This window comes from Geospiza fortis, unplaced genomic scaffold (genome assembly GCF_000277835.1).
Source record: "Geospiza fortis unplaced genomic scaffold, GeoFor_1.0 scaffold41, whole genome shotgun sequence".
Lineage (NCBI taxonomy): Eukaryota > Metazoa > Chordata > Aves > Passeriformes > Thraupidae > Geospiza > Geospiza fortis.
Genome location: NW_005054299.1, coordinates 14,169,774 through 14,194,387, shown reverse-complemented (window position 1 = coordinate 14,194,387; position 24,614 = coordinate 14,169,774). Strand labels below are relative to the sequence as shown.

General features: G+C 37.1%; 1 protein-coding gene across 2 annotated transcripts in view; it reads left to right on the top strand.

The window, feature by feature from the left end:
• AKT3 (AKT serine/threonine kinase 3) overlaps positions 1-24,614 on the top strand; it is a 139,652-nt gene that overhangs the window by 79,471 nt on the left and 35,567 nt on the right. For both annotated transcript variants that reach the window (XM_005416229.2, XM_031059112.1), the window contains 6 exons: positions 67-211; positions 6,839-6,970; positions 10,921-10,986; positions 12,522-12,590; positions 19,693-19,815; positions 21,634-21,762. In XM_005416229.2, the coding sequence (XP_005416286.1) occupies positions 67-211; positions 6,839-6,970; positions 10,921-10,986; positions 12,522-12,590; positions 19,693-19,815; positions 21,634-21,762 (664 nt within the window). The remainder of the gene's footprint in view (positions 1-66; positions 212-6,838; positions 6,971-10,920; positions 10,987-12,521; positions 12,591-19,692; positions 19,816-21,633; positions 21,763-24,614) is intronic.

The window sequence follows — 24,614 nt, the reverse complement described above, 5'->3', positions numbered from 1 at the left end:
AAACTTTATGAACTATGCAATATATTTTATGAGTTTCCAATAGAGGTGTTGGCTTGTTCATGATAGGGAAGAATGGACAGAAGCAATCCAAGCTGTAGCAGACAGACTTCAGAGGCAAGAAGAGGAGAGGATGAACTGTAGTCCAACTTCTCAGATAGACAATATAGGAGAAGAAGAGATGGATGCTTCAACAACACATCATAAAAGAAAGGTAATGACCTTTAAAAATAACTTTTGAGAATGGTCTAGTCGGGTAAAGCAATATGCAGGGAATAGTATTTCAACATAAATTTCAGTGTAATATAAGATCAAAGTACTTATTTTTTTCAATAAAGCTGAACTGCTCTAGTTTTGTTTATTGGTTAAGGTGATATGGCACTTCTCAAAAACAAAGTTCAACCATTCAGGCACATGCTAACATTCTTCTTATTGTTTGACTATTATTTCATCCATTTGTTTGTTTGCTATTTTAGAAGTATGGTAATAAAATATTTTCTTTAGACAAGTACTTTTGCCCCTTTTCTCATGCAAATAATACCCAGTACAAATTAGGTAATTTGCATGAGAGAGCCTGGCAGGATCTGGCTTTTAATGACCTTGGGTTTTGCTACCTTGGGAAATAACTTTGCTTTAGTTTCAATGAAGTAAGAGAAAACAGCATTTCATTTTCCTGTGATCCTTTACAGCTTTTGGTGTAAGTAGGAACATGTACCTCGCTGCCTATAACATACTTGTGATTACATCTCCAGAGTCAACAGGTTAAACACACAACCGAGATCATGTTTTAAAGATCTGATGCCACTCAAATTTTGATTATGTGTCTCCATTTTGTCCTGTATGGACTACTCAATCTCATGCCTCTCATTTACTATACAGAGTTGACATGACTCAAGAAATTCACTGAAATTGCATGAAAAAATAATAACCAGTTTACATAGGACTGGATTTACTTTTTCTAGGTAGAAGTGAAACCTGTAGAAAACTAAGTGTAAGTTTGCTGACACAGCAAAACAGTCTTATAGCTCACATAACTGAATGTCTTTGAGTGATGAACAATACAAGAAATGGTGAACATTTCTCTATTTACTAATAGAGCATGTTTTGTTTTTTGTGCTACATGGAGCAAGAACCACAGAAAAGTCAGGGCTGAGAGCTATATCCTTCAGAATATAAAAGAGATGCTGTAGGTAACTTTAGTTCTATCATGTCCTAATTTTTAAGAACTTGAGTTTACAGTCCAAACAGAGTTCTTTGTATGCAGTTTCATTGTATGCAAATTTCTAACCTTTGTCTGCTATAGAAAAAGGTAAAATCAATTATATAGAGCTGTGACAATACTCTGAATTTATATTGTCAGGCTGACTTTAAACCTTTAGCCTGATGCCAGGGATATTTAATGACGGTGCTCCAGTGTAAAATATAAGTGGCAGCCAGACAGAGGCAGTGTTTAAGATGTGTCAGCCTTGTGAGAGGGAGTGTGATTATGTGGAAGGGATTTGGGTCTGCTCTGTTAAAGATCTGAGCAGTGTTCCAAGCCTGTGTATCCTCTTAATGGAGTACAAAACCACTGCATAACAACACTCATTTTTCAGGTGTCAAAATTAATGCTGTCTGATACAAGTAGTACATCTGGAATGTGCTCTGCTTGTTCACAGCGCAGTGTGTTTTCCCATTCAACAAAAGGGGTTGTGGGAACAGGGGTAGAAGGATCAGTTTTGTTTATGTCTTGCCACTTGCGCTTTAAGAAATGCTGATATAATAAGCTGGGACAGTGTATGGTCAGGGCTACGGAAAATTTAATGGCTTTGGCAACCAAAAGCAAATATTTAATGGCTTTGGCAGCAAAAAGCAAACTCCAAAAAACAAAGGTGAAATGAAGAATGTTGATATTCAACATCTAATAACAGAGCAAAATAACAGAACTAGGAAAAAAAGATAAATAAAAAGGTAATAAAGTAAAAAAAAGAAAAGAAAATAGAAACAATAGAGCTAAAACTCAGAATCCCACAGCAGATTTCTATCTATTGGAAGATGTTAGTGAAAGATGCTCAGAAGTTTTCGGAATAAAAAATGTGAAGTGACCATTATGACAGGGAATTGCCAATGCCTCCAACTTCATTGGATTGTGAAAAATAGGTCTTTTAAGAACTGTTTCTGTTTTCTGTTTTGAAAAGCTGTTGTTTAAGCTTTCATAGTTGTTAATGTAATCAGAACCATTTCAGTTATAATGAATTAATGCATTTTTATTCCTTTTTTTTTTTGTATTGGATTTCTTTCCTTTCAGGGATTTTTACACAATGTGTCCTTTTTTGACAAAAGCTTGTTTTGTCACCTGATTTTACATCTAAGCCCAGTGAATTTTGCTTGTGCATGCACCAGATGGTATACATACGAGTAGAAGAGCATAATCAGATTAAGAGACAAGACAGAGAGGAGTTGGGCCTGTTCTTCTCTGAAAAGGTAGCAAAAAGAAAACAGCCTTTAGGATGTGAAACTTGATTTGAATAAACATGACAGCTACATCTCTGCTTAGATTAGCTGGAAGAACCAGAAGCACCTCTTCTTTTCCCCAATTTTTTAAAATGGTGACAATGTGCAATTCAAGTTTTACACATCACTAACATTTGTAATACTCGAAATTCTTAGCAAACTACTTTTACTTCTTGCTGTACTATTACTTCTTAGTAGAGTTTTTCCCTGAGGAAATCAGATGTATACTCCTAATAATTGTGCACATCAGGAATTAAAAAAAAAAGTTAGTTTCTTTGGAAGGAATTTTCGACACCTACATAAGGGTGTATTTTTTTTTGAGCAGATCATCCATAGGGGATGATGTGTTTAGATGGTCAACAGATATTTCCTTAGGGGAGTAAAAAGGTTTTATAGAAAGCTGAACATCATGTTTTTTGGTTAATGCAGTCTCCTGTGGCTTCATTGCTTTTTCTTTGTTTAAAAATTTGATTTGCAGGATGAATAAAGAACAGATTTTTCAGAGAGAGCCCAAAAGTAATATAATAAAGAAAAATATTCAAAACTTGGAGTACAGTAAGAATGAAAAACTAGGGAAAATCATGAAGGAGAAAGAATCCAATCTTATGGGAACCTCCAAAGTTACCATCTTCCTTCAGGTTTAGGAAGTATTTCCATTTTTCCACCAGTTTTCAGTACACCCCTAGCTATGGCATCTGTGTTTTTATCTCCCAAGGTCTTGTGTTCTTTGGCAGACTTTTTGAGTTACCCTGCACTGCGTATCATCTCTAAGCCTTCTGCTAAGCTTCTAAGGAATGAGAGCATCAGGAGACTTTATTCTTAGAACTAACACTACCGCCATAATGTGCTGTTAAGCCATGGCTCAAAATCTTGCAAACCTATTACCTTTCTCTTATACATGTACATATATTTTTAACTTGTTTTCACTGAGCTTGCATCTAGATTCATGACTGCTTTGCTGAACATTATGTAAGCAAATTTTGGGCAAATCAGTCTTTCAGTTTGACTGACTTGCTGTCCTTAGTGTCAAATCCATGTCTGTGATCAGTTGAGCCACGATCCTCCTTCTGTGTATGGGCAAAGGGCAGCTTTTCTGAGATGGTTTTATTCAGACTCTGATGGTCACTCTCTAATTCCAATGTCTTAGGGAAAATCAGAAATATTGCAGAAGTTACTCCTCTAAGGCTGCATGTGACCTCATAAATTTGTGACTGTTAAAGGGATAGGTTACAATCACTCAGCTCGCAGTCACTCAGTCACAGCTCAGTATTTTTATCAATAAAGCTGTCAGCCACTGTTTGTCAGGGGCACAATAGCTTATGACTGAAGGATTCTGCCCTGAATTACTCTTCTTCTGCCTGAATTGTGTTTTGAATGCATTTTTAATTTTTCATGGGTTTTTGTCAATATTCACTGCTTTTGCTCAAAGGCAGTTGTTTTCTGCTTGATGGTTGTCACAGAACCATGGAGTAGATAACCTGACTTCCCAAAGTACTGAACTGAAAGTGATCATTGAGAAGTCTTACCTTTAGTTGATTGAAAACAAGGAGCCACACAGTGTTGTGATCACAGCTTCATATACTACATCATGCAAGTTATCACACATTAGAGCAGGTTTTGGAAAAGTTGACTCTTCAAGGATTTGTCTGTAGTAATAAACTTCAACTTTACACCCAGTTGTGTAAAATGAGTTTGCTTCAGGTAAAAATTTTACCGAGCCTTTGAAATCTCTGTTACCCATATTTCTTGCTGGGATAAATGCAGTTTTGTTCCTCCTGATGTGAGGTGGTTTGAGCAGCAAAGCAAGATCTGTCACTGCAAAATGTTTGTGTGAGCATCAAGGTTAGTTTGCTTAGAAGCTACCAATCAACAGTTAGATGGGAAAAAATTTAATTCCTATTGATACAGCTAGATATATGATATATGGGAATTGATATATATGGGAATTGATATATGGGAAGCACATTCTTCTTAATGAAGCTTTGAAACACCCAGGTATCCAGGTGTTAAATGGAGAGTTCAAGACCTTTTGCTGCTTTGAAGTTGCAGGTTGAACACTTAAAAGCTGAGGAATTGCACATTGATGTGGTTGATGGAACTTCAGTTCAACCTTGCATGTGAGCACATTGCAAACTGACTCTGAGTGAACAACTGCATAAATTACTTTCAGAGTTTGTCAGCAGCAAATTCAGATCCACAGTAATAGTGTCATGCACTTGGGCTTAAAGGAATAAATAATTTCAGAAGGTGATTTTGCCCTTTTTTCTCTCACCCAAGTGAATATATTTTGCTGCTGCTATTTGCAGTCACGCACCAGGGATACGTCCAATGCCTCTACACCTGGAATGTGTGTGAAATGTGTAGGCAGTGTTAAGAGGTATTTCTGGTAGAGATAAGGAAAGTACTAATTCTCTTGTGGAAACTACAAGTAGAAGTTTATCCAGAGCAGCAGTATTCAACACAACTGCCTGAGGCCACAACTAGAGATAGAAAGAGGCACTGAGAAGATGAAAGATAAGGGATGATCTTTTTCTCTCACAAAACAGGATTAAGTACATTTAACTTACCAATACTGAGACTCAGAGCATAATTACTCTTTAGATTCTTTTTTCTTCTTTTCTGAAAAGCACACCTTTTTTTGGGGTGTGCTTTTCACAAAGGAAGAAAGGTCATTGATTCTACAGGGCACTGCTATAACAAGAATAGGTGAGTGCATTTCCTTTCAGAATTTGTAGCTGCTTTTCTCCAGTTGCAAAACTCGATGGTTTTGTGGCGCTGCAACCAAGCCACTGACATAGTACAATGAAAGATGTGCTGTAGAAGCACACAGTGATTGGCCAAGTAAATTCTGCTGTCAATTCAGGGCAGCCCTATGCAGTCACTGTGTTCTCAGTATTGTTCTGGTTTTTTGCTACATCTTCATCTTTTTATCTAATGCATAGACCATGGAGCTGATGCTTCTGAACTGGCTGTGAAATGAACTTGTAAAAGTAAGAGGATTATTGACTAAAACTTTAGGCTCCAGAAAGTGGCTATACTGCTTTGGGATCTGAGATCATCTGGTCATACTCTTACCATGTGTGGCATGCCAGTTGAGCTGATAAACCTACTAGACTCAATTTGTCTGTTGATGGAACCAGCTCTTGGATGTACTGTGTTTAATCTGCAAAACTAGGCAGTAACAGAGTCACAGGAGAGATGAAAACTTGCCACCTCCTCCTTTTCAGAGCCAGATTGATTAATATAAATACCATGTAATTGTAATCTGTGCTGAAATTTTAAGAAGTGTAATGTCTAATTCCAATGGAAAGGTTGCCATAAAGTCTTATAGGTACAACATTTCAGTTAGGATTGTGTATGTTTCAAAAAAGCCATCAGTGCAGTGGTTGGTGTTATGCAAAACCTACTGATACACCATGTTTGTGTGTCCCTGGTAATGCAGGAGTTGATGAACTTTTTTAAATGTGGTGCATTCTTGAAATGCTGCTTTAGGCTAAGGCTTTGTCCTGTGTGTGCTTTATAAAAATAAAAGTGTGTGCAGTACTTGACTTTTGAGCATTATGTTAATACTACTGAATGATTTATCCTGCTGGTTTAATGGCAGCAGCTAGCTGCCTTCTTCGCCTTGGTGAAAAGCAGCAAGAGCAGTGTTGTCTGGGCACTCAGCCCCTCCCCAAACTGGAAGACAGGGAGGGGAAGAAGAATGAAACCTCCATAATCCAAGGGGAAAGGTTCTGTGATCTGATCCATGCTGTAGTGTGTCCAGAGAGGAGCAACGGAGCTGGTGGAGTGTCCAGGGCAAAGTCTTATGAGGAGCAGCTGAGGGAGCTGGGGGTGTTTAGCCTTGAGAAAGAGTCTCAGAGGGGACCTTATTGTTCTCTACAAAATTGTTCTCTTCTGCCTGAAGGGAGGGTATAGCAAGAGGAGGGGAATTGATCTCTTTTCCCAAGTAAGAAGTGATGGAATGAAAGAAAGTGGCCTCAAGTTACTCCAGGAGAGGTCTAGAGTGGATATTAGGAAAAATTTCTTCATTGAAAGAGTTGCCAAGCATTGAAACAGGCTGCCTAAGGAAGTGGCAGAGTCACCATCCCTGTAGCTATTTAGAAGACATGTAGATGTGGCATTTAGGGACCTGGTTTAGTGGCAGACTTGGTAGTGTTGGATTAATAGCAGGACTTGATGATCCTAAGGGTCTTTCACAACCTAAACAATTATGTGATTACAAACTTTATCACAGAATTTGGCCTATTTTTGTACACTGTTCTTATTTTATCGGTAACAGGGTTTGGTTATAAATTGGAACTGGATAACCCAAGTCTTGCTAATCCTTGTTCTTTGTTCCTTATAGACAATGAATGATTTTGACTACTTAAAACTACTGGGCAAAGGTACATTTGGCAAAGTTATCCTGGTCCGAGAGAAGGCTAGTGGCAAATACTATGCTATGAAGATTTTGAAAAAAGAAGTAATTATTGCAAAGGTAAGAAAGTTTATATTTTTAGTATTGGGTCATTTAAAGAATGGAATCATCAATATTTAATACATAAGGTGTATGGATTTTTGAGGATAACTTAGTTTGATAGAAGTATGTGTGTATCTTCAGAAAACAAGAATGCAAAAAACCACGTATAACCATTTTGCATGCCTTTTCCCTGTTTTATAATCTAGAATGTGCTAAAACACTGAGAGACTTTACTGGGCAGCAAGATAGTGTAATCTGAGTTTATGCAACAAAAAGTGCATTGTAGGGCATATTGGATACTCCACATTTTTTTCTAAGTCAGTTGCAGGTTTATTCAGATAAACACATTTAATTGAATGGGCCTGTGCTCTGTTCCTGCTGTGTTCTATAAGATTGCTATGCATGGGACTAACAAATCCATTTTTTCAGTTTTTGAGAAATAGGAAAAGTCTGAAGCTGATGGCTGAAGTTGTGGTTTAAATTGGCATTGTCCAATCACTTAAACTTGATTAGTGTCACTGGCTCTTGTGCATGGTCATAATGTCACTCAAACTTAAATTTAGATCATCTACTCTGAGCTTTGTTTCTAGTAATTCTGAAGTTTTGAATCCTACTTCCACAAAAGCTGAAAGCAAGAAACCTACATACATCTATCAACATGAGACACAATTAAAAATAATCCCAATTATTAAATGAGGCTGTTTCGAGGAATGTGGATCTGGGTGGTATTTTTGAATGCTTGAGGCTAACAATATCAGTATCCATAAAAACTGAATGCGAATGGGTAAATACTGTTTTACATAGATTAAATATTAAAATATCCTTTTTTTGGTTTTGTTTGGTTTTCCTATTGACCTACAGAAACAGGGCTTACAAGTGTTTTGCATTCTATGTTCATTGTCTGTCATGCTCTTTCTAATAGCTTTAGAATGTGTAGATCAGTTGCAATTAAATTTGGCAGAGGAGTGGAGATCTCAAAGACAATTATATTTCCTTGAATGTGATTATAACTAGCCCTCTTACAGAGGGAGAGACTTAAATTTATGTCTTCAGCAGTGAAGGGACTGACCTATGAGTTCTGTGTGCCCTCAGCAGCTGTCTTGTGTGCAGTGGCAGCCTGGTCAGCATGTGCATGGCTTGGGCTAGCAGTAGCAAAGAGGGCCCTTTTCTTCATAGTCAGGAGATACAGGAAGAACAGAGGGCATTGCTACTGCCCTCCCCTGAATCTGCATGGGGAGGAGCCCTCAGTGGCCCTCCTTGTAAGACCTGGCGGCAATCTCTGTGGTTTGCCCTGTGGGTCTCAGAGCCTGTCTGGTTGCTGTGTACTGAGCCTCTCTCTCCAGCCTGACACCCTTGAGCAGTGTTCTGCTCACCCCTAGCACCTGGGGATCCTCAGGAGATCTTGTGAGCTCCTTTTCTGCAGCTGCTGGCTTGTATCCTTCCAGCCTTCAGAGCATTTCAGCTTGTTTCTTTGTACCAATACCAAACAGATTTTCAAATTTTAGGAGTTTTCTTATTACTTGGTTGCCTGCTACAATATCACTGACTTTTTAGATTTGATTAAAGCTGATTATTGGGAAACTTTGTCTAATATGAGCAAAAACATCTTGTTCGTAGAAGTACAAAGGTAGAGAAATTTTGAAGAAATAAGAGATGGAACTGTTTAAATTTGAATTTAGCCCAGTCAGGCTGTGAACATGCTATGGGAATTTTTCAATAGCATTTAGCTCTGGAGATCAGTGCTAAGGATAGGGTCACTAGGTAGAATAGATCTGCAGTCCCACTTCAGCATGTAAGTGATATAATATACACTCTAGAGTCACAGAATGGCTTTGGTTGGAAGGCACCTAAAAAATCATTTTGTTCCAATCCCCCTGCTGTAGGCAGGGACACATTCCACTATTCCAGGTTGCTGAAAGCCCCATTCAGCCTGGCCTTGAACACCTCCAGGGATGGGACATCCTCAGTTCCTCTGGGCAACCTGTGCCCAGTGTCTGACCACTCTCTCAGTAAAGAATTTCTCCTTAGATTTAATCTCAATCTCTCTCCTTTTAGTTTTAGACTATTCCCTCTTGTCCTATTTCTACCTGCCTGTGCAAAAAGTAGCCCTATAAAAGCCCTAAGCATAGTATGAAGCAGAAAAGTGGTGCATTGACAGCTGTATAGCATCTGCCCAGTTCAGACTAAATCTGTTTATCCTGTTTACATGGCAGATTAATACTACACTTACAAGGAAATTACTACTAGTATTACAGACTCCTGAGGCAATTCCACAAAAACTGGCCATTGCCAGGTTTTTATGCCATATATCTGGTGAACCACAGAGGTTTAAAAATAAATAAATAGATAAATGAACCTTTTGTGCTTTTCTCCCTGGAGTATGGTTTTTTGTTTTAGTGTTTCCCCCTGTATATTGTTGTAGTGTACTCAGTATTGCACTGCTATTTAGCTAAATGGCATCATAATTTATTACCACTGACTCTGTTGTTGTTGTTCAACTTCCTATTTTGACAATTTTTAAAGTCTAATTTAAAACTTCTGACATCTGTGTTTACTTTCCAGTTTAATAATACCTTATCTTCAGAGCATAGTCTGATAAGCATGTGTGTAGTACAATAATGTTATATTGGTATTATTTGTGGCAATAATAATGTGTACTCTGACTAAATATATTTACTTCTGTAGGTTTACAGTAGAAGTTTGAGTCGCACCAGGGTAGTCTTTCGTTCAGTGTAACATAAAGCTCAGCAGTAGCTCAGCGCTACAGACAATGGCTGCACCCTCCCAGTGGCTCCTGGGCCTTTCAGGGCTGGTCCCTGGCAGCTTGGGGAGGGGGATTCACAGCATGTGTTACATGCAGAATTGTATAAAATTCTGTGTATTCCCTTAGGGGTGTCAATTCTGTGCTTTTTCTCCCTAGCCCTCAGGAGCTGCTGGTGCTGTAGCTCAGGGCGAGCTCTGCCTGCTGTGCTGGTCCCCTCACCCTGCCCAGCTCTGCACTCTGCACAGCTGGTGCTGTGACAGCTGTGCCCCTGGGGCTTGCTGGCACCTCCCAGGCTCCTTGTTTGCCCCTGCATCGTGCCCACCCCAAGAACTGGCCCGTGGAGGGAGCAGGGAACAAACATGGATGAGCTTGCCAGGAAGCAAACATCCGCAGCAACTGCTCAGTTTCCTTCTCTCACTTTGATACAGAGCTTGTTTTTATCTTTCCTGTTCAGGCTCAGAGACAGGAGAGTGTCACTGTCTCTCCCCAAAGTGCCTCTTTTCCAAATTGTGGCTGGAAATGAGTTGGGGGTTGTGTGGCCATCTCCCATTCCCAAGGATGAGGCCAATGTCCTTAGGGATGCTCAGCCTGGTCAGAGGAGCACTGCTCGCTGCTGGGCTCCTGAGGACAGCTTGGGTGGATAAAAGCAAAACCAACACCAAACCAAGTGAAAGTTGAAAACCAGAAAACCTGACTTGACTTGACACTTGGCTGGATGAGGCTGGGTTTTATATTTGCCTGTCAGTTACTCTGTGTGTACATGTCTTGCACATTGGTTTAGTCTCTCTGTAGATACATTGTTCAGGTGATTCATACCGGAGCTGTGAAGTTGTGATGACTGTGTTTTTAAGCTATCAAATCCAATATTATAATTTCTTTCTTCTCTGAATTGAGTGTAAAGACTTCATTTTAAAACAAGAAAATAAGAAAATGAAATAAAGTATGTTAAGTCGGATTTTTGTCAAATATTTCCTCAAAAATATGAAAATTCATTCATTTTTCAAAACTGTACAGTGACTCCTTCTTTTTCTTTCTTTTTCTTTCTTTCTTTCTTTCTTTCTTTCTTTCTTTCTTTCTTTCTTTCTTTCTTTCTTTCTTTCTTTCTTTCTTTCTTTCTTTTAGTGTTGACCTTTTCCTTATAATTAATTAAATAACAATTTTATATCTTAATTCAGACCTACTTCTTCTCCTCTTTATTTCACAGGATGAAGTGGCTCATACTCTTACAGAAAGCAGAGTATTGAAAAACACCAGACACCCTTTTTTAACAGTAAGTATTGGGAACTAGTTTGGGAACTAGTACATCAGCAGGTAATATTTAACATCCATTATGAACGTACTTTACAAATTTTGAATTCTTTCTCATGATGATTTGTAAACAATCAGTCACTATCTGGTGCTTATGATATCCTTAATCAGGATATGTAATTAAGAATTCAGAAATAAAATTTCTAATAAATTTGTAAAGCTTTACTGTACTGAAAATAAATTTAATTGTAGAAATGTGTAGCCAATGTGCAATATTTTGCAGTTTTTGTATATGAACACTTCTAAAATAAAAGTTGTTAATTTCACAGAAGAGTAAGTATTTTTTACTAAGAAAATTTAATTGAAAATTCAGTAAAACAATAAAAATAACTATTCTATTTGTTCAAAATAAGTAGCTTACAGAGCCCCAAAACTCACACCCCACTACCTTTGTCTCCATATGGTTAATATTTAACAGAAGGGAAAGACTGAAAAGATGAAAATTTTGAGACTCATGACAAATTACAATTAATTGATTTAACTTTACAGGTGGCTTTCTTCTGTAGAAGCAATTCTGATACCTCTTGTTTGAGAATATATTAAAAAATACTTCCCTATATTCTAAAATATAATGAACAGGCTTTTTGAGCCAGGGATTTTTTTTATATTAAAATTTCAAAGTGTAGCAAGGAAGCTTTCCTATTTAGAAAAACTTAACTTTTTTGGAAAGCAGAGGATTGCATGTACATTGGCAGGCCAAAATATCCTTGGAAATTCAGTAAAGATAAAAGAGGTCCTCTACCTCCCATCAAAAAATGCAACAGTGGTACTGCAGTAATGCAACAGTGGTACTGCAGTTCTACCTTCTTATCTTTCTGTTATTCTTCAGCAAGCTTTGTATTGAGATATGCAATTTAGTCACACATAGTTGTACTGCATTTCTCTTCTTTTAAACCAAGTCTTCATCTGTTGATTTCCTGTGGTATCTTTGATAAGTTAACATTGATAAATCAAAATTTTTAATTAAGATCATAACATCTGTTACAACTTTAAAGTTATATGGAAATTAATATATTAATTTGGCACTTAGCATCCTTAACATTCCATAATATGAAACTAGAAAGTCCTTGCTTTGGAAATGAAAGCATGCTGGATGTTAAGATGACTTTTAAAATTTCATTTGGGAGAATCGAAAAAGAATATGATAATTTCTCTCTTCATGGGCACTGTGGAAGTGGACATCATGAAGTACAGTGAGTGGAAATAGCTGGTACTGTATGAAATTGTGTGTTTTAGTACCCATTTAATACTTTCTTGTAATAAGCATGATGTTTTCATATCAGTGGACATGTAGCAGAGATGAAGAAACACTTGAAAGTTTTTGTGTTAATTAATCTCAAGCTCCAGATAAAAAGTTACACTTTTAATTACTCTTAAAGTTCTTACCAAAATCAGAATTTTCTCCTTAAAAAGATAAAATTTTGTTACAGTTTAAGTGCAAGATATTGGGTTAATATAAGATGATAATTGGTTTGATTTTGCTGTTTTCTTTGCAAGTCCTTGAAATATTCCTTCCAGACAAAGGATCGTTTGTGTTTTGTGATGGAGTATGTTAATGGAGGAGAGGTAAGTTTAAGAAAATATTCTGCACTTGTAACAGTAAAGCTGTATTTGGATTACACTTTTAAGGTTATATTTCTTCCTTGCCTTTTTGCTTTCTAGTATCATTAAAGGGCTTTTACAAAAAAAATTGAACTTTTTTAATTAAAAAAAAAGTTGACATGTTCTTATAACTTTTCTGTCAAAAGTAGTTCCTCTTCTGAAAAAATTAGACTTCTGTATAGTGAGAGATAATTTAATGCTAGAGAAATAATTACATAGACTTGCTTATTGTTCTTTTTATTTAAGCATATTATAGCATATTCTGGCATGAAACAGTCATAATCCAGCGTAAACAAGCAAAAATAATATTGATGAGTGTTACTTTTGTCCTAATACGAAATCTGTGCTTTGTTTGCTGTAATTATTGCAAATATCTATTGGAAATGAGTGGAACATTCATCTTTTTCATTGCTTGTCTCCACTCCACTTGCTGGGTACTCTGGAAATTTCAACTGAAGCGCTGAACTTCTTAGAATGTGGCTAGCTTTGAAGCCATTGCTGTCCTCCAGCTGCTTACTAGAGAATGAAATATCAAAAATGATACCCAGCAAATGGAATTAGAGAACTGCAATCGAAGAAGAGGGCTTTTATCTACCTTTTAGGTGCTGTTTGCTATTCAGACTGTGTCTTGTTACAACATGAACTGAGGGATTTTCTTTATTTTGTCAACTCTATGCTTCATGATAATGTTAAAGGACTAAGTGTTTCCACTAGGAGTTTTGCTTTAATTAAAAGACTCTTTCTTCATTCAGGAATTGCTGTGGCATGATACGTAAATGCTTTGCATTATGTTTTAGCTGCGTTCTCCTGCAATAAAACTGCTTAGCTATAATCCCAATGCCTGCAGCCCATTGGATCCCAACTTGTCCTTGGCCATCCTCTACCAACCATGCCTAAATATGGTGCTATAGGGCTCTCATATAGGAGAATGGCTTGTTTAACTCAATGTATAAACCCAATTCTGCACATCACAGGTGTTGAACCAGATCCAAAAATCTCACTTGGCAGTAAAGGGATAACAACCTTCTCTTGGACACTCAGCTGGCTTACTTGACATTGAATTTACATCACCAATATTAAGTCAGCACTGTCTGCAATGAATTTTAAGTATTGTCTTATAAACTAGCTAATTCTTCATGGTTTTCCTCTTTGTAAGATCTTACTGCATTTCTGTAATCTCTGGGAAGACAGTTTGAAAGTTGAACTTAGCTATTTGTCTTTTTTCCCATCCTGTTTGAATGCAGAGCAAAGCCCACAAAGGATGTTTTCAACTCCTTTCTTATGACTGAGGATGCTCTGGGTGTATTTTGGTCAATTGTAGTTTGGTCAATTGCATTTCTCTGCATTTCTCTGCAACTTCATGGCTACAACTGCAAGTGTTGTGTGTCAAGGGTTTGTGGGTGACAGCCTGCCTTTGCTTTGGGGATTGCAATTGCAATGTACTCGTGCCAGCATTGGGTTACTTTCTTCCAGGTATGGTGCTGCTGTTTGTCAGTGATGGTTCTGATGGTTTTGCTGATGGTTCTCTAAGTCAATGAAGCTAGCTGAAGTTTTGCCACAGTGGGAAAGAATGGCCTTTTGGAAGTAGGCAGTATTCTTTGAGGAAACTCTCTTGATTTCCCCTTGTGCTTCTCTTTGACTAGAGATCTGGAGTAGTAAGTTGGACAAACTGTCTTTTTTAATAGGAAAGCCTTTAATCTTACCAAATTTTCTTGTGAATTTCAGATTTTAGTCAGTGTCTTCCAAAAAATACAGAGGATTTCATATTTGTAAAAATAGCCTTATTATTAACTCAGAGTCACTGAAAGTAAGTTGCTCAAAGTTTAGCCAGCATTTTAGTTTATATGATACAGACTTTTTTGTTTCTTGCTTCTTCTATCTACTATTCTGTTTGTGTTTCAAGGAAGTTACATTTCCCTATATATTCTCACTGTTCATGGTGTTGAAAATTCATCTTTTAATTATGTCCTTCCAATGGGAAATTGATTGTAGATGTACCGTGTTGCTTTTGATTCTCTCCAGTGCTGTGCTACCTTCAGTGTGTTTCTGTTTAAAATTCCTTTAGCTTACACATTTCTTTTTAGGTAAACTGTTGTGCCTGAATCAATTTGTTGGGTATTTTCATGGATTGTGTCTTTCAGGGGCACTATTATCCAGGCAATTCTCCCCATGAAGGAGTTCTTGGAAGTTTGTATAAATATTTTTGTCTCCTACTCAGGTGAAAGCAATAAAGTGCCACCATTTAGGCTTCTGCCCTAGAACAGTAATAAAAACTGTGGTCAGCAATAGGAGCCTTTGCTTCTTCTTTCTATAGCTAGAAAAGAAAACAGTCAAGGAAGGGGGCACAGAACTTCATACTGAAGGAGAAGTAGTTGTGTTAAATTACTGTAAGCAAGAATCCTTTATATCTATTAAAGATCTAGATCCACAGAGAAGTTAATAGTAACAATTTATCTTTGCCTTACCTTGCCTATGTAACTTCAAGTTGATTGGGCTTAGGTCATTTAAGCAAGAATCCTTTATATCTATTAAAAATCTAGATCCACAGTGAAGTTAATATCCCTCTACAATAGTAACAATTTATGTAACTTCAAGTTGGTTGGGCTTAGGTCATGCGAGAACATGTTACAATGAAAATGCAACTGCATCAGTTTTTCTGGTCTATGTGTGTGCTCTTTTACAGTGTGCAAAGCATTACAGTAAAATCCTTTGAATTCCATTAAAAAGATACCCCAGCATATTATGTACTTTAATATACTAAAGAAAACCATTAGAGGATTTTTTTCCCAAACAGATTATTCAGTTGGAGATATTGAATATGTTTTCCTTATACTGATGTTTTTCCTGCTGCTGAATGCACAATCTTGAAATAATTGCCAAAAAAATCTTGTGGACCAAAAGCTTAATTTTGTCTTCATTTGGTTTTGCTTTTAGACTCCATGGATGAAATGTTTACCAATGTCTATTGATCACAGCCTATGTTGCAGTGTATAGCTAGAGGGATGCATCTGCCACTGTAATTACTTTTCAATACCTTTGTTGTACTGCAGGAATTATGTTGAAGTAGCATTAAGAAATTGAAATTAGATTTCAAGAAAACAAATATTCATCTGGCTTAGCTGAGTTGACCAAATGGCTCTTTATTTTTGGGGAATACTTTTGGAGTGTATGTTTCCCCGTTTTTATTTCCAGTATTTTGCTTTAAATGTTGAAAATGTTTTAGAAATTAAATCTATTACGTACATTACTCTGCAGAGTACCCTGATTCAGCTGATTAATAAGTTGATTAACTTCCTCACTCTGCATTTAAGGATAATTCCAGATTTTGTACTTTGTAACAAATTTAATTGGTAATTATGTGTATAATAAAATTAGACCCTAACATTTGTTCAGATGCTTCTCTACATAAGAATTCTGAATCTCTGTTCCTCTTGGCATTTTTGTTGCACAGCTCTTACTTCCATTCATTAGACAGGAGAGAACTAAATGGTTTGTTGTAATTGAACAAGTGCTATTACTGTCTAGAAAAAAAAGAAAAAGAAAAAGAGAATTTACAACCTACTTAACAAAAAATAAGTAAACTAGAGAATGTTCCTTAGCCTTAAAGTATGATAGTCCATGGTAAGGGTGCTATATTTCTTTGGGTATAGAATGTGCCAAGAAGCAGTACAAAGTCTGAAACAATAAATAAATAATTTGAAATTTCAAGGTTTCTACTGCAAGTGCTTTGCAAAATCAACACTCAAATATAAAATGCAGGGCTGAACAAACCCAGTACACAACAGCAAGAGCCAGACATTCAACTTACAACATGCAAAGTAGGTCAGTGGTGTGTACAACTTTAACGTATCAATTGATACAAGGTTGTGTCTTTTATATATTTGGCATGCTTGCATTTGCAGCTGAATGTACTTCTATATTTGATCTTTGTTTAAATTTTTCCATTAAGTTTTTTTTTATTAGGAAAAACCCCATGACAGCATTGTTGTTCAGTTTTTAAAGGCATAGCAAGAAATTTGGAGCCCCAGTCCTCACTGTAACAATAGCACCCTCGTGTATGCCATCAAAAATGTTATGTGCAAAATGGCTTTCTTTGTGCCAAAGCTATTTCTATTGCAATTCCAGTGATTTTACAGCACATATTTAATAACTGTAAGTCAATAAATAGTGAAATTGTTGGAAACCTTTTTTTTTAACCTTCCATCACATTTCTTCTTTTCCTTCTTTGACTTAATAAATATAATCTTCCTGTTCTGACAATTGTAAATAGAACACAGTGGCAGAATTATTCTGAAATAGTGAACCAGCTAATTAATTAGCTGAAAATTATGCTGTAATTCCCCTGTAATCTCCCTGCTTTCCCTGTTATAATTTTAGAATCTGCTTAATATCTTTAGCATATATCTGAGTGTATGAATGTGCTTTTAATGTGCATTTTTTTATCTAAATGTACATTCTTCATTCAAAACTAGCAAGTATGGTTTGGTGACAGCTCTGTTAGGTGCTATAATAATGTGAGGAAGAGTGACTGTGGTGTCACATATACATTAAAATAAGCTGACTCAGAAGCTCACAGTTTCTTTGACAAACACAACTGCTGTTAGTTGTTTCTAGCTGGTCATTTTACTTTGAAGTTGGTGTTTTTAATGAATATCAATGATCTTGTTGGAAATAAACACTAAAGAAAGTAATTTTTTTGTATGTTAATTGTCAGGCTGGCAACTTTTAGATTCAGATTTGGGACAGTTTAAATGGAAACTAAAACAAAAATGTTGGTGACAAGTATCCTGAAGTTTTAGAATTTTCTAAGGCTGCTGTTCAGCTACTGGATTAGTCTCTTTCCAACAGAAAATTCCAATAGTCCTTTGGAATAGATATGAAATGTAGGACTAACTGGGAGTTACAAATTTTCAGAGTGTGTTGATCTGTATTTTGAGTCACTTTTAATCCACCAAAACAGAAAACACTCTTAAAAATGTGTAGCACTAGCTTATTATTTATGAGAGACCATAAAACAGACATAAAGGCACAAATTGCGTAAATTTTGTCTTTTGCTTTATGTGAATGAAATTCACCTTACCAGTATTTGTTTCCTATTTAAATACTACAGAAATCTGTGGAAAGGACCACACAAATTGGGAGGCATACTTGTTCTTTTCCCAGTTTGATAATGCATGAGGCATTTCATGAAGTCAGACTTGGTTACTTGGTGTGCGTGGGTCTCGTGGTTGCCCTGACCACTGGGCAGCCATGGGTACAGAGAGGAAATCACTGCAGAGGGGGTCCTGTCCCACCAGGGGCTGGTGCCTAAAAGGTGAGCAACAGGAGCAACAGGCACACCTGCAAAATAAAGATCCTCCTTGTCATGCAGGTTTGCCTTTTTTGTACAGGGTGTCTTCAGCGCTGGAAAAGAAGTTGAATGGGGAATCCAGATAAAACAAACGAAATTTTTAATATTTTCTTTAAATCATAGTGCAGTTTCTGTATTCTGTGAAGTCTCTGCTTATACACATATATGCTGCCAAAAGGCTCAGTTTAGTGGGAATGTTGTTTAGGCTAAGACAAAAGTGATGCACCTATTATGAATTACAATTATCAGGAAAGAAATTGACTTCTAGTTTATAGCAGTGACTTTTTAATTATGTTTTGAAAAGTCACAGAATTATCAAGGTTTGAAGGAACCTGGAAGATTATTTAGTCCAGCCATCAACCAAGCACCACCATAATCACTCCTAAACCCTGTCCCCAAGTGCCACATCCAGAAGCCCACCCACTGAAAATAGCTGCAGTAATTCCTACACTGTTCTGTGCCTTGTGGATAGTGTAGATTTTCTAAAGGCATAAAGTAGGATGTGATAAAGACAGATTAAGCACATCATTGGCTTTTTTTTTACTGGTTAGCTTTTGGGTAATTTTTAACCTACCTTGTCATTTCACAGTTCTCATCTACTTGATACTTTAAACAGTGAAAAAAAAAACAACACTCAAGCCTGCATGCATAGCTGTTGTGGATTTCACTTTCTAAGTTTAATTTATAAATGATAATAACATTTTTTATTTCTGTTTTGTTGATTGTTAGCTCCTGTGGTGAAGCAAAAAACATTGTAACATGGCCAATCTGGTCTTAAGGAGAATACAGAAATATACTCGCTAATCTTTGCTTGAGGAATTACCCAAACTTGCTTTCAACAGTAATTGAAACTCACCACTTCAGAAAACATTTGAATTGAATAGCTAAAATGCGCTTTTTTAGATGTTGTTCCAGGTTCTGAGGGTGATGTTTTATCCATTAAGATACTGACAATCTTACAGAGATTTATCTTACACTTTTTCATTGCAGCTGAAATTACTGGCAATACATAATGACTATTATTTTTTGCTGAAAGACTTTAAAGTGCCTGCAAAGTGCTCAAAGTGCTGTTACTTCAAAAGTACTAAAGAAGAGAAAAAACACCCAAACAAATTAATGTTTACATTGTAGCAAAGAAATACACTAAATACATGGATTTGTTTTTATAAGCCCTCAGCATTGCTGATTTGCTTTTTCTAGTGACTACTACTGCTAGCATGTGAATATATAGTTTGTAAAATGCCAGTTCCCTGCTCAGTCCAAGTCTATTGAAGAACTATACCTTTTTCAGTTCAAAGAAAAGTTACTAAAGCACTGAAAAACATGAGACAATCAAAATCTATACATTTTAGTGATATTTCTCAGTGGCTTAAAGCAAAAATCAGAGGAAGTAGCGGAGGGAGAAGTACAGAATGATGCTGTTGCATACTTTTTCTTTTTTTTTTTTTCCTCTGGTAACTGAAGGTTAAATGAGTAGCAAGCAGAATGCCTTAAACAAGATTGGTATATTGATTAAAACGCTGATTTAACAGCTCGCTTTCTCCCTTTGGAAACCTGGAAAAGATAAGCCAGCTGCTGTCTAAGAGTGCTGAGTGTCCACTGAGAGTACACTATCTATCATCACAATATGGTGATGAGAGGTGTTTTATGTTTGTGTTAATTTCCCCCACTAAATCAGTAATTATTACAATCCTGTCCCTGCTGTTTACCCTGCAGCTGTTTTTCCATTTGTCGAGAGAGCGGGTGTTCTCAGAGGACCGCACACGCTTCTATGGTGCAGAAATTGTCTCTGCCCTGGACTATCTGCATTCTGGGAAGATTGTGTACCGTGATCTCAAGGTAAAAAAAGAAAGGAAAAAAAGTAATCAATTTTTTTGTTTTTGCAGAGGCTATGGGGACAAACACAAAGTAATTATAAAGTTGCACTATTCAGAGTTAAAGGGGAAAAAAAAAATCTGTGTTAAGTTTTAAGTTCTGTGTGTGCTGGAGGAAGTTGTTTGATATAGTAATCTCTAGATGGGTACATTCCCTGACTTTGATTTGATTATAAAATGAAACAGGATACCATAGTAGCAGCATTGAAGGAGATTTAAACTTCTGATCCTCATCCTCTCTACCCCTTGCCCTGTTACTCTTAACTTAGATTTCAGCGCAAATCCCGAATACAATTCTCAATGTCCTGAAACAAGGGAAGTGGTCAGTTGGGACAATGTGACTGCATTCTTTTTATCTCGGCAACCAGGTGTTTCTGTATGCATTGGAAACATTTAAAAGAATTCAGAGTACTTCAACAGAAAAAGAATTTATTTCAGCATTGATTTTGAAATTATTTTGTCTTTTGTATCTCAGTCTTTTGTATCCCTGTTATTGGAATGTAATTTGTTTAAGATTTGCCACTGTTTACAGTTGCTCCAGTACTCTGTTACACACTATGACCATGTTATATGGAAAAATAACCTCTGTTTTCAACAGGAAAGTTTTCTAACTTGTGTAAGAGGAACCTCTAAATTCCATGATGAGACAGGTTTTTTTCTGTGTCAAGCCTTTAATTTCATATACAGGAATTGTGTTTTCCTGTTGTACATGCACAGTAGTGGAATTCATTCATGCAATCCTTTGTACAGAAACCCAGGAGAAGGAGACAATGGTAGGCAAGTACTGCTCAGGGAGGCAAACAGAAAAAAAGTGCTGGGCTACCTGTTTGTAGTAGAATCTGTTGTAATAATGTGAAATGCTGTGAAATCCTGGGAAAATACAGAATTGTCTGGTCAAGGAATGATAGGTGATAGTTTTTTATTTAAATTCTAAATAGTAAAGAAAGGGGAGTTTGACATCATTATTCTTCTGTTTTTTGTGTTGTCTACTTTGCATTTTCTTTATAACACACGTAGACTCAACAGGAAATCCAAACTTTTGATTGTATTTTAGGCTTTTTGCAGATTTTGAATGACAGAGCTATGATTGTTCTATGTTAGTATTTTCACTACATGCCTTATAATTAGTAAAAAACCAAACCATTTTCTGTTGAGGAAAGTTGTTCAGAATGTTTTCCTTGGTTTCAGTTCTATCTGTATTTTAAGTACAACTAATTGAAACCTTTTGGGAAAGTGATATTAGCCATTATTCTGAATGCTTTCACATTTCAAAGCAAGGATCATGTATTTTAAAATCAGTGCAAAACATAGGGAGGTATAAATTCACAATTTAAGAAGTCTCCTTTGCAAGTAGACAAGGAGGAATTTACCTCAGGGGTGTTTTTATCAGTAGCTGCCCTATCCCAAATTCTGTCTATTATTGAAAAGGTTCTGGAAGTTGGAGGTATTTTAAGGATTTATGGATGCAGGCTGTTCCATGACAGTATAGAAAGTAAAAGGTATCTTGATCAGTGGCTGTCATGTTAGACCAAAGGAAACCTCTGAAGTCTTTGACCTGGGATTTACTATTGTAAACTGTATTTAAGTATTGACTAATTATGTAACTTGTGTGGCAGTAAACACTGTTACATGCTGTAATATGGTAGATGCTGTATTTTAAAAAATTACAAAAGAATTACATTCTTTTGCAAGGAATAACTCTTTTTTTTTATAAAATTGATGTAATGCATCAATCTATCCTGTCAAGAAATACTAAGGGAATATTTTTCTCCCCAACACACAGTTAGAAAATCTAATGTTGGATAAAGATGGACACATAAAAATTACAGATTTTGGACTTTGCAAAGAAGGAATCACAGATGCAGCAACTATGAAAACATTCTGTGGTACTCCAGAATACCTGGCACCTGAGGTATGATTTAGAACATTTTCTTATAATACTGTATAAAATGTTTCTTTTCCATTTAATTTTAGACTGACAGTCTGCCTGATTAATACTCTATAGCTTTTATTCAGAATGGAATGTGGTGCTATTCTTTGTGGTGGTTGTATATATATTGGTGCTCTGCTTCTTAGTGTTTAAAAAGGCCTCTAACGTGCATTTTGCTTCTTATGTTTGCCTTTCTCTGTTAAAGTTTTTATCTTCCAATGATTTCGTCAAAAATAATCTTCCATCTGTCTGTCACTTGGAACATATGATCCTGCTTAACTGAGCTGTGTAACTAGCATTTATATAGCCTCAGTGGAGGCGAGGGGGAATAGGAAGGTACTGAGTTTGATGGGTTTTATCTGAGTTCCCCGGTTGCAAGGAGAGGGAGTTGAAATTTTAGATATTTCTGCTAAAAGCAGTTGAGTGTGTCAACCTCAGAACTGGTTGAGGTGGGCACCAAAACTGGCTGTTTCCTAGTATGTGAGCAGAAGTGGCATCCCAGGGTGTGGCACCCCATCTGTCCCATTAGCTGGTACTCAGAGTGCCAAGCATCACACTCCTTAAGGATTGATAAAAAGATGGACATGAAGACATTGCTTTGGTTCCCCTTGCAGGAACTTTGATTGGAGCTCTGGTTTGGCCACTTGAGAGTCTGTTGTGGAAGCTCAAGTCATCCAAATGATCTGCTCCAGTATTATTAGTGCTGACAGCTCTGCCACTAGTGCCTGCTGAAAAACAGCAAGGGAAGCACCACCAAGATTGTGTTTTGGCCTTGCCTGGCTTCAGTCAACAGTTCTGATTGTGGCACTCAGAAGTGTCACTCTACCTCTCCTCAGGGGCTGCCAAATACAGCTCCAGTAATGATATAAAAGACAGCCTAATTTTTACTTCATGCTAAGGATTCTGTGGATGCTAATTAGCCCTTATTTCCACTCTTGTCAGCATTCAAGATTTCTAACTGACATAGTGCACACCTTATACTGAGATAACTTTCTAGTCAAGGGAAAAGATTTTAAAAAGCCCTTCAGTTCTACCATTTCGTTGAAGAAAGTTTTAAAGAGTTTCCAGGGGGATTTCCCACCTCTTGCAGCTACTCTCCACTACAGTAGAAGTCTTGTTACTACCTATTGCCTTTGAAGAGCAACTTGCCTTAGTTTTAAGGAAGGAGTCACTGATTAGACATAGTCTTTATTCTCTTACTTTCAGCAGCACTGAATCCTGAGTAGCAGCCACAAGCCCTGGAGCCCTTTTCAACAAGCAATTTTGATTGCAATTTGTTTTTTATTCTAAGTCTTTAAATTAAGGAATGTCAAAACAAACAGGTACACATCACCTTCTGGATAGTGCTGGCTGGAAGTTAAGATTTTAGAATGGCTAGGTACATGGGTTTGAGTCTTTCTAAATCTCTTAAAGTCCCTTTCAGTTTGCAATCACAGAGGAAATTGAAACTGCTAATACTTGACTATAAGTCAATATGATAGGTCGAGTTAGTGAATCCATTTGGGATGACAGCAAGATATTTTGATATGTTCTTTCTCCAACAGTAAAGGAAACATCAGTATTTTTAGGAGCCACTAACTTTCTCTTCATACATCTGGTACTATCATCCCTGACTTATTTGAAAACATGTTAGCTCTCTTTCATCAAACTTGGTTTTAGACTCTCAGCACAAGTTGCTTGATCCAGTTTGCTCTTCTGTTCTCTAGAAGCCCCACTTCTCTGCTTTCCCTCCCATTATGAGTGTTTTTGGAGACTTGCCCTGTAAAAATCTGTCTTGAAAGAAATTGATTCTTCATTAACCTTGGGAACAAGGGAACCCATTCCCTTTTCCCTGAGGGATAAAGAGTTTTGAGCAAGCAACCTAGACAGGTTACTGATATGGCATGAGAAGACTCAACACCTTTAGGAGGACAGCTGCTCCCCTGAGACAATTGTATCTATTTTTGCCAGGGCAGCTGACTGATAAAGGGACCCTCAGGAGCCTGGGTCCTTCAGTCTGTTTGTGGGCTTGCTTCAGAGAACCAATGCCCAAAAATCACTTCTCTTTGCAGTTCAGGCCACAGAAATCATTTTCAGGTGCCAAAGATTTACTACCTTGTGGCAAGCTTCAGAGCATGAGAGCCTGATGTTACAACTGGACTTTAATCTTGTTACCATGCTGAATTCCTGCCTACCTGTCCCAAGACAAATGGCAGCATATACTTAAGTTTTGCCTGGTCATGGTAAGTTTAAAGGCAGCTTTAGAGGCAAGATATTAATTCTCCAATTATATCCAGAAACCTGCTCATTATCTGCCCTTTTAATAATATCTTTGCATCCTTTTTTTTTATCTATGTCAGCTGTGATGGATGCATCCCTTTTTCAGGTTTTCAGTTCAGTTTCCCATGTACTTTCTGGCTGCTGATAGAGAACTCTAGAACAGTGGACTATGTAAAACACAGGGGCAGCCTGGGACTGCTGCCTACCACCCCAGGAGGCAGCTGACCAGGAATATTGCACTGATGGGGGAATCTATACCCAGCCTCAAAACTGACTTAATTTTTTTTTTAGTAGTAATTGTGGTTTCAATTACAAACTTGGTTTTCCCAATGCCTTTTGCACCATTGTTTGAGGCATAGAGTCCTGCTCACTCTTCCATCTTTTTGCAAAAACTAAGTTGCAGATGCTTCCAGCAGCAAGAGAAGGAAGTAGCTAAGACAGATGAAGGTATATTTCCTCCTTGCATGACAGTCTTTGAGGTGAAGGTATCTTTGTGGATTGATAGAGTTATTACCTGGGGCAATTTTGGAATTGCTCTTGATCACTAAATAAGCCTACCTATTGCTGCATTTTCC